This window comes from Misgurnus anguillicaudatus, chromosome 8 (genome assembly GCF_027580225.2).
Source record: "Misgurnus anguillicaudatus chromosome 8, ASM2758022v2, whole genome shotgun sequence".
Taxonomy (NCBI): Eukaryota; Metazoa; Chordata; class Actinopteri; order Cypriniformes; family Cobitidae; genus Misgurnus; species Misgurnus anguillicaudatus.
The window spans coordinates 21578163-21592548 of record NC_073344.2 but is presented as its reverse complement, the minus strand read 5'-3'; the positions used below and the strand labels follow the sequence as shown (position 1 = coordinate 21592548).

Sequence of the window (14386 nt, the reverse complement as noted above, 5' to 3'; positions counted from 1 at the left end):
AGATGGACAGACGTATGCATGAATGAGTGAATGAATGAATTAATGAATGAATGAATGAATTAAAGGAGAGACGAACAAACCAACCAGCAAATGAGAGGACAGATGGACAGACGTATGCATGAAGATGTATGCATGAAAGAGTGAATGAATTAATGAATTAAAGGACAGACGAACAAACCAACCAGCAAATGAGCGGAAAGATAGACAGACAGACGTATGCATGATTTATTAGATGAATGAAACAAAGAATGAATGACAGAATGAAAGAATGAATCAAAACAAACACGAACAAAAAAACCAGCAAATGAGTGGACAGATGGACAGACGTATACATGAATGAATGAATGAATGAATGAATGAATGAATGAATGAATTAATTAATTAATTAATTAATGAAAGGACAGACGAACGAACCAACCAGCAAATAAGCGGACAGATAGACAGACAGACGGACGGATGCATGATTGAGTGAATGAGTGAGTGAATGAATGAAAAGACAGACGAACGAGCCAACCAGCAAATGAGTGGACATATGGACAGACATATGCATGAATCAGTGAATGAATGAATGAATGAAAAGCTATGTAAACAAACAATGTGAAAGCTACGTAAAGAATGAATGAAATGGGTAGTGAAAGGTTACATAAATCAATGAATCAGGTAGTGAAGAAAGTATGTTAGTGTGCAAGTAAATAAATGATATCATACACAAATGAGAGATTGAATGTGTGTTAGAATTTGATTAACTGGTGTAACTGTGAGTTCAACATGAGTATGCATGCAAACAGAGCGTTGCTCACCTCAGTCTGAACCATGTTAACTCTCTGTGATCGTAACTCTCTGATGCAGTTAAAGATGTCCACCACACCTTCACTCTCTGCCATGTCCAGCATAACGTCCACTGCAATGAAACAGCCCGTTCGACCGGCCCCGGCACTGCAGAAGACAACATATTAACATGACACCGGCTTTAATATGCTGTAACACATCACTGCACTATGATATGCTGTCTACACATTTTCATTTTACTTTCAACCGAAAAGGAGAATGATGTTAATAATTAATAAATACTGTTAATAAATAATTCATTGTTAACATTCAAAGTTTGAGAACTGCTCAACACAATTATGTGTTAATATGCATGCTTAATCATACACACATCACACTGATGGGGCTGAGGCTGTAGTTTTCGCCAGCATTTAAATGATAGGTGTTACAAAAACACAGTTCTGGCAGACTGAGGTGTGTGTTTGTGTGCGAGAATTAGGACAGTAGATGTGATTTTTTCTGAATAAATTTGTCATAAAAAATGTAATATGATTTTCATCTTAGTCAAGTACGGAAGCCGAGAGAGGACATGCACTATTATTATTTTTGCTTGCTTGTTTTCTCGTGATCACGACTTAATTTCCTTTTATCTCGAGATAACAAAAGTTGTTTGCTCGTGATCTCGACATAACAAAAGTTGCATTCTTGAGATGTGATTAAAGCTTACGTGTACTCGATAGAACGTGTTGTTTTGTTTGTAAACAGCAAAAGCATATTTTGCTAAATTAGCATGGATGAACAAATGAGATTTTACTTGGATCAAAGATTCGCTCAAGCTGAAATAGATTTGTCAATATTTACAATTTTAATAAAAAATTTTATTAAATTTTTTTTAATAAAAAAATATTATAGTTATAATGGAATTTAATGGGTACCGTCAACTGTGTGCTTTCCATCATTTATCAAAATATTTTCATCATTTATCACAATACTTCAAAAATATTTTTTCCTACTATGGAAGTTAATGGTCACTATCTGCTGTGTGTTTACCATCATTTCTCAAAATATCTTTTTTTGTGTTCATCAGAAAAAAAAATCATACAGGTTTAGAACAACATGAGGATGAGTACCTGTAATTGATGACAGAATTTTCATCTATCCCTTTAAAGGTCCCGTTCTTTCTGTGTTTTGAAGCTTTGATTGTGTTTACAGTGCACAATATAACATGTGTTCATGTTTCATGTAAAAACGCTGTATTTTTCACACAATTTGCTCATCTGTATAGCGCTGTTTTCACTGTCCCCAAAACAGGCTGTTGTCTTCCTTGTTCTATAAAGTCCGTCCTTCAGAAATACGTAACGAGTTTTGATTGTGTAGTTTGTTTATTGTGTTGTGATTCGATAGCAGCTTAGCTTGCCGTTAGCCTAGCTGGCGACTGACGTATTCCTGTGGGTGGAGTTTGGTCAAAAAACTGTTCTAGTGACGTCATTAAAGCAGGAAGTAGAGGGCTGTAGTCCAAACCGGCCGTTCGCTGTAGGCATTAAAAAAGGCGAATTCCGCTAAAGAAAATTTATCGCCTGGCAGTAAACTTTGAGCTTTATTATTTTACAGGTATTATTTATGCTATTATAGCAACATTACACACTAACTAGGGTTTAAAAAAATGGGATCAGGAAGAACGTGACCTTTGAAAAAGCTCATTGGAGTCAGGTTTTAGCACAACTAGAGTCTTGTTAAGATAATTCATTTGAAGGTGTGCACTACAGCTAATTTGACTGATAAAACCCCTTAAACTTTTAAAGTTTTCTCTGCACAAGAACAAGCCATGCCTCACCAAAAACAGCTTTAAGATGAGCTACGATCAAGAATTGTTGCTTAACATAAAGCTGGAAAGGGTTACAAAGTTTTTTCAAGAAATTCACCAGTCTACAGTTACAGGCAAGCGATATACAAATGGAGACACTTTGGGACTGTTGCTACTTTACCATAAAGTGGGAGTCAAAATGACAAAGAGCACAACAAAGTAAAAGATCAGAATGTTTTTGTGTAATTATGTTTGTCAATAACCTTGACGTAGATGAAGATCAGATTACATTTTATGAAAAATTCATTCACCATGAAATTCCCAAAGTTTTACATACTTTTTCTTGCCACTGTACATTTATAGTATGGAGCTGTAAAATTAATGTAGTTTGTAAAGGTAAACTAATCAAAATTTAATGAGAAATGTTTGAGTTCATACCAAAATCTTCAATAATATTGATTTTTAAATTGCAGACTTGGAAAATCTAAACTCAGTTTGTGACATTGCTGACTTCATTTGTGAAACCCTGAGACATTTGTGAGATGTATTGGTCTTTTTCTCTGGAGAAATATCTGAGACAAAAGAAACTTAAGCAAAACTTTCTATTTGCTCTCACCAAGTTGATCTTATTCGTGCAAGGAAATAATAATACAAAAAATAATACAGATATTAAAAAAAACTCATCTATGATGTCATTAGTTAATTTAAAATGTCCATATAAGTCCATATAAGTTAAAAAACATGTGGTATAACTCTTCTGAAGCCATGCAAGATCCCTGCGAGATCCCTGCCAGTGTTTTTTTGCCAGCTAGCACAATAATTTTTTATGATTTAAGTTTAATGCCTTCCAGAAAATGTTTGTGTTTTGAATATAAAAAAAATACAATATATCATATGAAAGAACAGACCTTTTGCTTTCAAACAAACAAACGTTTCATCCTACCTTCATTTGTTCTCTTTGAAAAGCTATGTATCACCTCTCAAATATGGTCAGGTTTCTTCAAAAATACCAAATTTTGAGCAAAAAGCTAAGATAATTGAATTTTTGTGAAGGACTTTTGATAGAGAGTCCTATGGGAATACTTCTGGGTTTTATAAGTTGGGTAAGAGCGCCACCTGGTGAATAATAGCGGAAATACGGATTGTCGGAAAAACTCATCATTGGCAGGGAAGCATTTTCTCTTAAAGTGACACTGTAGTTTTTCAACATTCATAATATATTTTCAAGACCCTTGTGGTGGTACATCGACTTAAAATAGGTTCAATGACATGTCTACCGTAGCGACCCGGGTTCGATTCCCCATTGAGGAAATATTTATTTTTTTATATAAACTTTAACCAAGCGACCACTCTTACAACTGGCTTCTAAACGTGAGCTACGCGATCTCATTAAAAAAAAATAAAACCCATGAAATTATATTCATATGACATGCTGGAAGGCACACCACAGACTTTATGATCTAAAAAGTTGTCTTCTTTCCATTGCGACAGTGCCGCGACGCTTGTGGCCTCTAGGGGCGCTAGAGATGAAAAATACATGTCTAGCACCCCTTAATGGCCAAAAAGTTCCGCGGTGTGCCTTTAATTGATGAGCTAACTCGTCAATGGCAGGGAAAGAGTTAAAGTCTAGAATTATTTTGAGTCCTTATCTATACTTCAGCCTCACGACTCTTTGGCTAATCTTAAATCTCATTTGTTTTTTAAATTAAAGGACCCGCTGTAAAATGTAAATTGACACTTACTGACACTTTCAGTACCTTAACCAAAAACATTTTCGACAAAGTATCTGTCACAGTTACACCCACGTAGGGCATGTGCATGAGTATGTCTGTACTGTACAGTGTGTGTCCATCTGTGTAAGCATGTGGACATGTCGTGGACAGATTTGCTAGTGAATGTCTCTACAAGTGCTGGAACTTTGTGAGATAATGATAACAAAACTTTTGTGTAAACTAACTGGCTTGAGAAAACGTAACCTACACCAACTCGTACCGCAATACTGTATTCATAGTGGCCATCAAATGCCTATAGGGAATATTGTATAATCTGAATAATCAATGGTTTTCTCATTCGGCATTCAGAGATGCACCATCAGTCCGACTTTAAACATCAACCTTGGGCTACAATGTATCTTAAGAAGCTGATGGGTAGAACACAGGAGAAAAAGTGTCATAAGGTCAGCACCTGCAGTGGACGGTGATGGGTCCTGCGTCTGGAGGATTAAGAAACTTGACCTGGCGAATGAAGCCCAGCAGGCCGGTGGCATAGCAGGGAACGCCGTGGTCAGGCCAGCTGGTGAAATGAAACTGGCGGATTTCGCGAATCTCGTGATGGCCCTTCTGAAACAAAGAGCGCATGATCAATGGGGAACAGTGATGGTTTGTGTTATTCAGTGTATGCGAATAACAAAATCAGTGTCACCATATTAGTGTTTTGATCATAGTAAAAGTAAATACTTTATAGTATTTTAAGTACCGTGTAAACACTTACATACAAGTATAAAGTACCTTGGTATCTGTATATCTCAAAGTACCATGATATTGCCATCTGGATACAATTACAGCTGTACTTTGAGACAAATAATGTAAAACATCTTGGTGCATAAGTGTAACCATTGTATCGCTTGTTCCCAATAATATTTCCCCTTACATCAGCTCGGGAAGCGGGCCTGCAGGGTCAAACCACAGTAATGGCATGTGGTCTATCTATGTTTGTCACACACAGTGTGGACAGTTGAATCCTACCACTTCCTTACTAGCAGTTAATACCGTGATAAGCTGTTAATTATAATTTGGAATTGAGCGAGGTATAATCCGTGTCTGGAGGCGCTAATACCGGCTAGAGAGGACCGGTGTCACAGTTTAATGCGGCTCGCGTGTGTGTTCGTGTTTGTTTGGAGAGCAGTAAATGAGCCACAATAGATGTTATGAGACACCTCGTGAACTACAGGAATGGCAGGGTATCTACCTTATATGAACAAGAACAGGTTATCACAGTGGCCATTAATATCACCTATCATAATTGAAATAATATAGTTTGGTCAAATTCTTACTACATGTTGAGGGATTTAAAGAGGGATTTTAAAAATGTGTCACCCCCCACCGATCAAAAAAAGTAAGATGCAAAAGACTTAAGCAAGATTTTCCGTTTGCTCTCTATTTAACCTTACTGCAGTCTAGGACAGTGGCTGCCAACATGTGGTCTGGGCTCCCCTTAGGGGGGCACCAGAGTTCACCGGGGATCTGATATGTTTTGAGCATAAAGATCCATAAACTGTTCCAGTAATAATTAAGGGTGCACCGATATATCGGTCAATGATGCTTGCTATGCTTCTCAATGAATTACGGTAAAATGTCGTTACATCCAAAAGCCAGAGGGCGCTCTTGTGCAGAAACTGAACATGCGCTGTAGACGAAGAACCATGCACACGCAGTTTTAACACGCAGCTCCAGAAAATGGCTTAAGGATATATTTATATTGCTGTTCTTCAAACCTTTTCAGGCATTTTCATGATAATAAAGAATATGTATAATGATTATGTTTGACAAATGTGTTGCTTTTTCAAATGCATGTTATAAACAACTCAAACTAACAGTGATTTGGTGATTTGATCGATAAGGACTTACTGATCAAAAGGCGTAGTACATAAAAAAAGCTGTGAATATTATCGGCTGTGCGATTCAGAATAGTTATCGGCCACGTATTATCAGTGTTGGGGGTAACTCATTACAAGTAACACACATTACATAATAATGTTACTTTTCTGAAGTTACGAGTAAAGTAACACATTACTTTATAAATGTACACATTAATATTTGAGTTACTTTTTTAAAAAATAATGCAAGTTACTTTTCAGTTTACTTAATTCAATTAAAGAATAAAATAATGTATTGAATTAAACTGAACATATTTATGTAGAATTACGATCTCTGTGCGCCTAAGCGGGAACAGTTTGAGTCAGAAACGGAGATGGCAGGCCAGCGCTTGACATTTTCGCGATCATAAAAAACACCTGCAAGGCCTAAAAGAGATCAAGCCTCAGCCAACTGAGAAAAAGTACACAAATTTAACTTAAAAGTAACGTAAGCATTACTTTCCACGCAATTAGTTACTCTTTTGGGGAGTATGTTAATATTGTAATACATTACTTTTAAAAGTAACTTTCCCCAACATTGCGTATTATTAGTGTATATCGGCATTTATCGGTGCACCCCATTAATAATTTTATTAAAACATATTTTTTAGTTAAAAAAATCATATTCTTACAATGCCTACACTATCTCACGGCAAGTTGTGTTATAATCACGAAATATTTGATTAATTTATTCATGTTCAGGACATGATTTTCCACTTTTTTCGTGCCATTAAGCATGAATTACTTTTTCGTGTCAGTCAGCACAAATTTCTATAAATAGTTTTTTGTGTCCGTGGCACGACTTTCTTTTCCGTGTCATTTTATGTATTGTTTTCTTATAGTTTTTTCCTATTATTAAATCATTAGCGCTTGGGGTTAGATTTGGGGTTTGGGTTAGGATCAGTGGCGGCTCGTGACTGCTCTTCCTAGGTGTGCAAATTCAAAATATGTGTTCGGAGTGTCGTGTGTGATGGGCTACATACATGTTGTGACAAACTTCGCATCGTGCGCCCTCGACAAAAGAAGTCGCCGGACGCACTGGTTAGGATGCAATTTTATGTATTGGTTTCTGCGTGTTTTTCTTCCGATTTTAAAAATATTTTTGCTTGGGGTTGGGGTTAGGATGTCTGAAATGTAACAAAAAGTCATTCTATCCCCAACCCCAAGCGACAATACTAAAATGACACAGAAAAAAAAGTTGTGCCACGGACACGAAAACTATTTATAGAAATTCGTGCTTGGTGACACGAAAAAGACATTAGTGCTCAATGGCACGAAAAAAAGCGTGTGCTGAACTCGAATAAATTAATCAAATATTTCGTGACTATAACACGTCTTGCCGTGAGACTGGGTTGTACAATGCCCAGATAAGGTAGCTCTTGTGTAAAATAATTCTTTAAATTTGGCTCGATCCATTTTAACATGCTTGTCAACATAACAACAAAATCAACCAGAAAGATAAATGTAGAGGGTTGGGGGCCTCAGATTGTCATATATATACTTGAGGGAGGGGTCCATGGATAAAAGGTTGGGAACCACTGGTCTAGGAGAACCGACAAAGATTTTCTTGCAAAAATCTCATATCACATTTATAGTTGAAGAAACGTTTAAAAGTCTCGTGAGACAGATGGATCGAGCAGTTTCGAAAACTTGCTGATGACTTGCCGCTCCATACCGTACCGCCTCCTCTAAATGACTCCCAAAGACTCCCACTATCAAAGACTCTCGTTCTCTACATCTGTTGTGTTTGGATCATCACAGGCTTCTGCAAGCAAACTCCTAAGAGCTTCACGATTCGCTTTCATTGCAAAATATTGTCTGCTGGCTCAGGATCTCAAAAAGTCTGTCTGTTAGTTCACGTCATGGTTGTGTTTTTTCATTTATGCAGATCTGCTGTCAAGCTGTTCTTGAACGACAAGAAAAATGTAAACGATTGAGTGAAACATGCATTAGAGGCTTAAACACAAGCTGATGGTTCACGTGGTTTGCAAGACGAACATTTGAAAGGATTAAAGGCGGGGTCCATGACTTTTGAAAAACACTTTTGAAGGTCCAGATTGTGTTGGGGTAGGGGCGTGTTTGCTTAGGTGATTTCAAATGTCAGCATTGGCTTTCAGAGATCATGGACCCCGCCTTTAAATGACAAAAGGAAAGATGGACAGACGCAACTGCATGACAGGAAATTACAAATGAGATCTTCGTGGAATGTTTTCTCCTATACAGCAATACGTTTAAACAGAGACTCTCTTACTTTTCTGTAACATCTGTTGGATATAGGTAGAAAATTAATGCATAGATGTAGAGTAGGGCTGGGTGATATTGACTGAAGTTCATATATTGGTTAGTTTGGATATATAAGCGATATACGATTGAGGTATTTTCTACAAGACAAAGAAATCTTTAAACAACACACAAGCTGTTTGAAAAGCTTATGTATGACCTCATTGTAAAAGATCATACGTACATCATGCAGTATTATCTCATCCCGTATCCCACGTGGAAAAATACCAATATATTACCAAAACTCAATTTACCGCCCAGCCCTAATGTAGACTGAAAAAGATTTTTCTTTACCTTTTGGACAGTAAAGGTTCTGATCACATATTCAGCAAGAGGCTCAGTTTCGATCAACGTCACTTTGATGTCACCGTACACCTCTGTCTCATCCGGCCAGTAGCGCACACATTTCACCTTTACATAAACACAGAGACATGTGTACATTTAATACACCTTCATCTTCAGGCATCTTCATTATGTCTGTTTTACAGCATGGGCTAAACTCAGACATAATGCCATTTCTAGAAAGCGTATTATCAAACAAGTCCCAGATGACACAGCATAACAAAGCGCTGTAATTGGCCACCTGTCAGAGAGGATGTTATCTCTGTATTAACAACCCGTGTGGTTGGAGTTCACTGGAGCAAATCATTGAACACCGGTCATTATATTCATTGTGACACCAAACGGCTCTCGTCGGGAATATCGTGAAGCTCTTTCGCACCCGGACGTGTTCATTTTTAGGATGTCCTCCAAAACGTTCGGCTCACTTGATTTAAAGTTTCTTCTGAATATGAACAAACTTTCTGTTTCAGAAAACCTGCCAAGAACACAGGGTGATACTGCATTCACCCAAAATATTGAAAAACGCCAAATAAGATATTTTGAATTATTGTAACACATCTGGATGTTTCCCTACATAAAATACTGTAGTATACCTTGTGGTAAATTGTAGTATGTTATAGTAATTACTACACTACTACTACGCTAATGTATACTCTAGTATTATCTACTGTATAATAAATTGATCAAAAGTAGTAAAAGCAGGACAATATTAAAAGTAAACTTTAATATTTATTATGATAAGGTTAAAAAACACAGTACTATACTATCTAGGAATTTTACTACTGTTTACTACAGTAAACACTAAAATATACTACAGCATTACTTTTTTCTCCCAAAAATTACAGAAACATGTACAAAAGTTGTCACTGGGGTGTTACCCTTTCAAAAATGAAACAATTGTACCTAAAGGTTGCATATTGGGACCATATGAAAGGGTACCGTCCCAGTGACAGCTTTCTGACAGTGTATTTTTTACTATATTACAGTGTTGTTTTCATCAACGATGACAATAACAAAATTATTTCGTTGACACACCTTTTTTTATGACGCTAATGCGACGATGACTAGCTAAAGGTGATGGCTCTAAGGTGACAAAAACATGACGAGGCGCTTTCGAGTTTTCGTTGACGAGACGGGACGGAACGAAAATGATTATAAGTCTGACGTTCACAATGCATGTCATTTCTGCCTATTTTGCATGAAATCTGTCTGTTTTTAGCTAAAAAGTATCAGCAATGCTCCCGCTTCCTATCCTTGTTTAGGGTACGCCCACCACCCGTCTGCCGCCATGCCGCGCACCAGATTTCACACAACAACAACACACCTGCGGCTGTGGCGAGTTCGAAGGACCATGGCGGTGAAGCCAATAAACGGAAACGACAAGATGATTTATGGACATACTTTTAGTATAATCAATCAGAAAGAAAAACGGAATGCATATTGGGAGACGACGGTAAATGTGGCCACAAACTAGGTGGGAAGAATACCACCAACCTCAAGCGGCACCTGAAGGCTTATCACGCTAATATTTTTTTAAAGGTAACTAACAAGTCACGCTGTTAACATATCATATACATTCAATTTTACTTGACAATCGGCTTGTGACACATTTCATCTTAAAGGAATATTCCATTTTCTTAAAAGAAAAATCCAGATAATTTACTCACCACAATGTCATCCAAAATGTTGATGTCTTTCTTTGTTCAGTCGAGAAGAAATTATGTTTTTTGAGGAAAACATTGCAGGATTTTTCTCATTTTAATGGACTTTAATAGACACCAACAATTAATACTTAACACTTTTTTTTCAACGGAGTTTCAAAGGACTATAAACAATCCCAAACGAGGCATAAGGGTCTTATCAAGCAAAATGAATGTCATTTTTGACAATAAAAATAACAAATATACACTTTTAAAGCACAACTTTTCGTCTAGGCCCGGTCCAGCGCGACCTAACGTAAATGCGTAGTGACGTAGGGAGGTCACGTGTTACATATATAAAACGCACATTTGTCGACCATTTAAAACAATAAACTGCCACAAAGACATTAATTAGTATCAGTTGACATACAACAACGTAGGAACGGTCCTCTTTCTCCACACTTGTAAACACTGGGGCGGAGTTTCACGTTCGTCCTCGGTGACCTCTTGACGTCATGACGTATTGCGTGGGGTCATGCTAGCACATCACGACCAGATCTAGACGAGAATTTGTGCTTTAAAAGTGTATATTTGTTATTTTTATTGTCAAAAATGACAATCGTTTTGCTAGATAAGACCCTTATGCCTCGTTTGGGATTGTTTATAGTCCTTTGAAACTCCGTTGAACAAAACTGTTAAGTGTTGAGTTAAGTATTAAATGTTGGGTTCTATTAAAGTCCATTAAAATTAGAAAAATTCTGCAATGTTTTCTTCAAAAAACATAATTTCTTCTCGACTGAACAAAGAAAGACATCAACATTTTGGATGACATGGTGGTGAGTAAATTATCTGGATTTTTCTTTTAAGAAAATGGAATATTCCTTTAAGCTTGAGGTTTACATGTATCTACTTGTCAAACCTAAGCCCATTTCCAATACGTTTTAACCTAAATTAACTAAAATTGACTTAAACTTGACTAAAACCTTTTTGCATTTTCATCGACTAAAACTAAAAGTTTATAAGTGACTAAAATGTGACTAAAACTAAAAAGCATTTTCGTCCATCAGACTAAGACTAAAACTAAAAGGGCTGCCAAAAACAACACTGCTATATTACAGTAAAAATAAAAAATAATGCATTTTTTTCCTAGAAAGCAAATTCATTTGGGGTAAAATATGACCCTGTAATGTTCTACTATTTGCACTGGTTACCAGGTCATTATATAATATGCTTTATACCTCCAAAACGCTTTGCACAAGCACCCGCCTTACTAATTTATAAATGTATGTCGAGTTAAATCGTAACTCTCGATTTAACCTTGGGACCGTGGTAAAACATGTGGAAGAGTGCTTTGTAAATTGTAAATATCAGTGTTAATCCTGTGCTATTTATTAAGGGACGAGATAATGAAAGAACCCCTACCCGGCCCACTTCCACCAGGTTGGTTACCATGACGATGCTGGCAGAATTCTCCTGCCAAATCATCCTCCAAAAATCCCTCACTGTTTCCTGCATGGGACCTACGGGAGACGAGGAGCGACAAATTTAGCAGCAAACAAAGGCACCGATATGATCATACACCAACAATGAACTACAGATAAGACTCAGTGTTTCTTTATTAGTCAATAGTTATATTACATAATGAGCGGTTAAATGTGAAAATGCAACACAGTCGAATATCAACAAGTCGAAAGAAAATAATTTATACATTTTTCCTTTGTTTTCTATGAAACACACACACACACTGTAAGTACAGATGTTGTCATTCTTATCTTTCGAATCAAAGGTGTTGTGACTAAGTGGTGTATTAAAGTAGAACATACTAAACATGCAAGTATAAAAGCATTATTTTCACAACAGTACACCAATGGAGACCACCATCAACAACACAAAATCTGCTTGTTTTAGCTACTGTGTTCTCTTTTCAGCAGGGATGTTGTAATTAGTTTCTGCTTTTAGATATAGAGACAGAGAAGCACAGACAGTGCTGGGTTTTGCTGATGTTTTGTCTTTGTACTTTTAATTACCTTGCGTGGCTATGTAGTGTCTCGGTCTGTGGTAGCCCTGGGAAACAAGATGGAAAAGAAAGATGAAAATTATTCGAATGAAACTTATTTTCCCCCACCTGCACAAACCACACGCAACAATGGACTTCATTGTTTAAAACAAATTCTGCACTCAATGGGACATTCGTCTTTAACTTTCTTAAGCTGTCGGCCCATTAGCATTTTAACCACTACAAAACAAAATTTGTGACCAGTGTAGCTTTGCGCGCCTGTCAGGCATTTAAACACACCCCTTGCAGTTTATGACCGGGTCTCTGGTATGACGGTGATGGTAATTGTTTTATTTTACATTATGAAAGGGTGGCACGATTATAGCTGCTGCGGATCTGGAGCGTAAGCCCGTCTGGACATGTTTATTTTCATTGGGTAATAAGAACATTCATGTCGACAGCATCATTACGGTGTTTACATTTTTTTCATAAAATTCAAAGCATTAGACTTTATTCATGATTTTACAGTAATTTATTGGAGCGTTTAGGCAAAGAGATAAACTAAGATGCATCTATGATTCACCATAAGTACGACTCTTAGCTGCGTGTAGCACATAAATGTTGCATTCATCTATTAAGCCTTTCTCGGACGACATAGATAAAACATTTTTAAAGTGGTTATGCAATACAGAGGCTTAAAAAGGTTTTTCAATTCTATCAAATCTTTGTTTACTAGCTTTAATCCTCAGTATTACACACGTTTAATGCAACAATGTCATACTTACATCTATATAGTTGGCGTTTATGTAGTCAGAATGGGGGTCTCCATCCAGCGGTTGCAGTCTGACACGAGTGTGATCGTCTGTGGGGTCAAATATTCAGAGAAAAGCCGGTCTAAAGTTAAACATACACTTTAAAGGGGAGCTACAAATGCATCAGCCGTACGGGAAATGCGACTGTTGTATACCCAGTGTGAAGTAGCTGAGTAAACGTTACAATGAGCACTTCTGAGGAAGAACAAATCAATAGATTTTCCAAACTTTTATAAAAGACATTAATAGGTTTTACGCAGTAAGCGCATAACTGGATATGAGCAATTCCAGCATTCCATTTGCGGTCAAAACTTGAAGTAGAATTTCTTAAAGAACGTATTTATTACCAATATGTTAAAGCATCTGTTTATATTTTCCTAAACCCCTGATCATAAAGTACAGACATCAGAAAAATATCCGTCTATACTCATGTTTTCTGTTTTAGATGAGGTGATGGATGGATGTGAGAACATACTTTGTAAGAATTCTTTGTATTAAAATGCACAAACCAGAAGCAATAATACTCAACAAATGGAAAAGGGTTGGCTCTTGAAAGAACATTTCTAATTTATAATTTTATTATATGCACATTCATGATGAAGAAACAACTTTATGGATGTGACATTTTTTAAATGTGCACTTGCTTAACTATGGAAAAATGCTTTAAAAACTTTAACAGAGACTTGGGTGGGTATTTAACCACCAAATATTGACATCCGGGATATCAATATGATTCAATACATTTGTATGGAATTGCACATATGTTGTTCATACTGTATACATAAAAAGTATTAGTAACACTTTACAATAAGGTTGTATTTGCTACATTAGTTAATGCATAACCTAACATGAACTAAGAACTAAACTATTAAGTTCTGGATTTCAAAGCACAAACTAGCTTTAAAAATTGGCGATATGGGATACATGTACACATCCAATAGGAGCTAAATATTTTTTGTAATTGCCAGGATAAATATGAGCCTAGACCACAAAAACAGTCATACGGGTCAATTTAAGGGGATAACCTGTAATCTGAGGGTGCAAAAAATCAAAACATTATGAAAATCTTTTTTAAAGTTGTCCAAATGAAGTCCTTAGCAATGCATTACT

The 14386-nt window shown here is 36.6% G+C and overlaps 1 protein-coding gene across 17 annotated transcripts in view; it reads right to left on the bottom strand.

Moving 5' to 3' along the window:
* Positions 1 to 14386, bottom strand: part of ptprt (protein tyrosine phosphatase receptor type T) — a 342074-nt gene that overhangs the window by 25438 nt on the left and 302250 nt on the right. For 16 of the 17 annotated variants that reach the window (XM_055214314.2, XM_073870461.1, XM_073870469.1 and 13 more), the window contains 6 exons: positions 13250 to 13326; positions 12496 to 12532; positions 11891 to 11988; positions 8781 to 8897; positions 4757 to 4911; positions 801 to 936 (listed from right to left, as the gene is read on the bottom strand). In XM_055214314.2, coding sequence (XP_055070289.1) covers positions 801 to 936; positions 4757 to 4911; positions 8781 to 8897; positions 11891 to 11988; positions 12496 to 12532; positions 13250 to 13326 — 620 coding nt within the window. The remainder of the gene's footprint in view (positions 1 to 800; positions 937 to 4756; positions 4912 to 8780; positions 8898 to 11890; positions 11989 to 12495; positions 12533 to 13249; positions 13327 to 14386) is intronic. The other variant, XM_073870460.1, reaches the window with a different exon arrangement.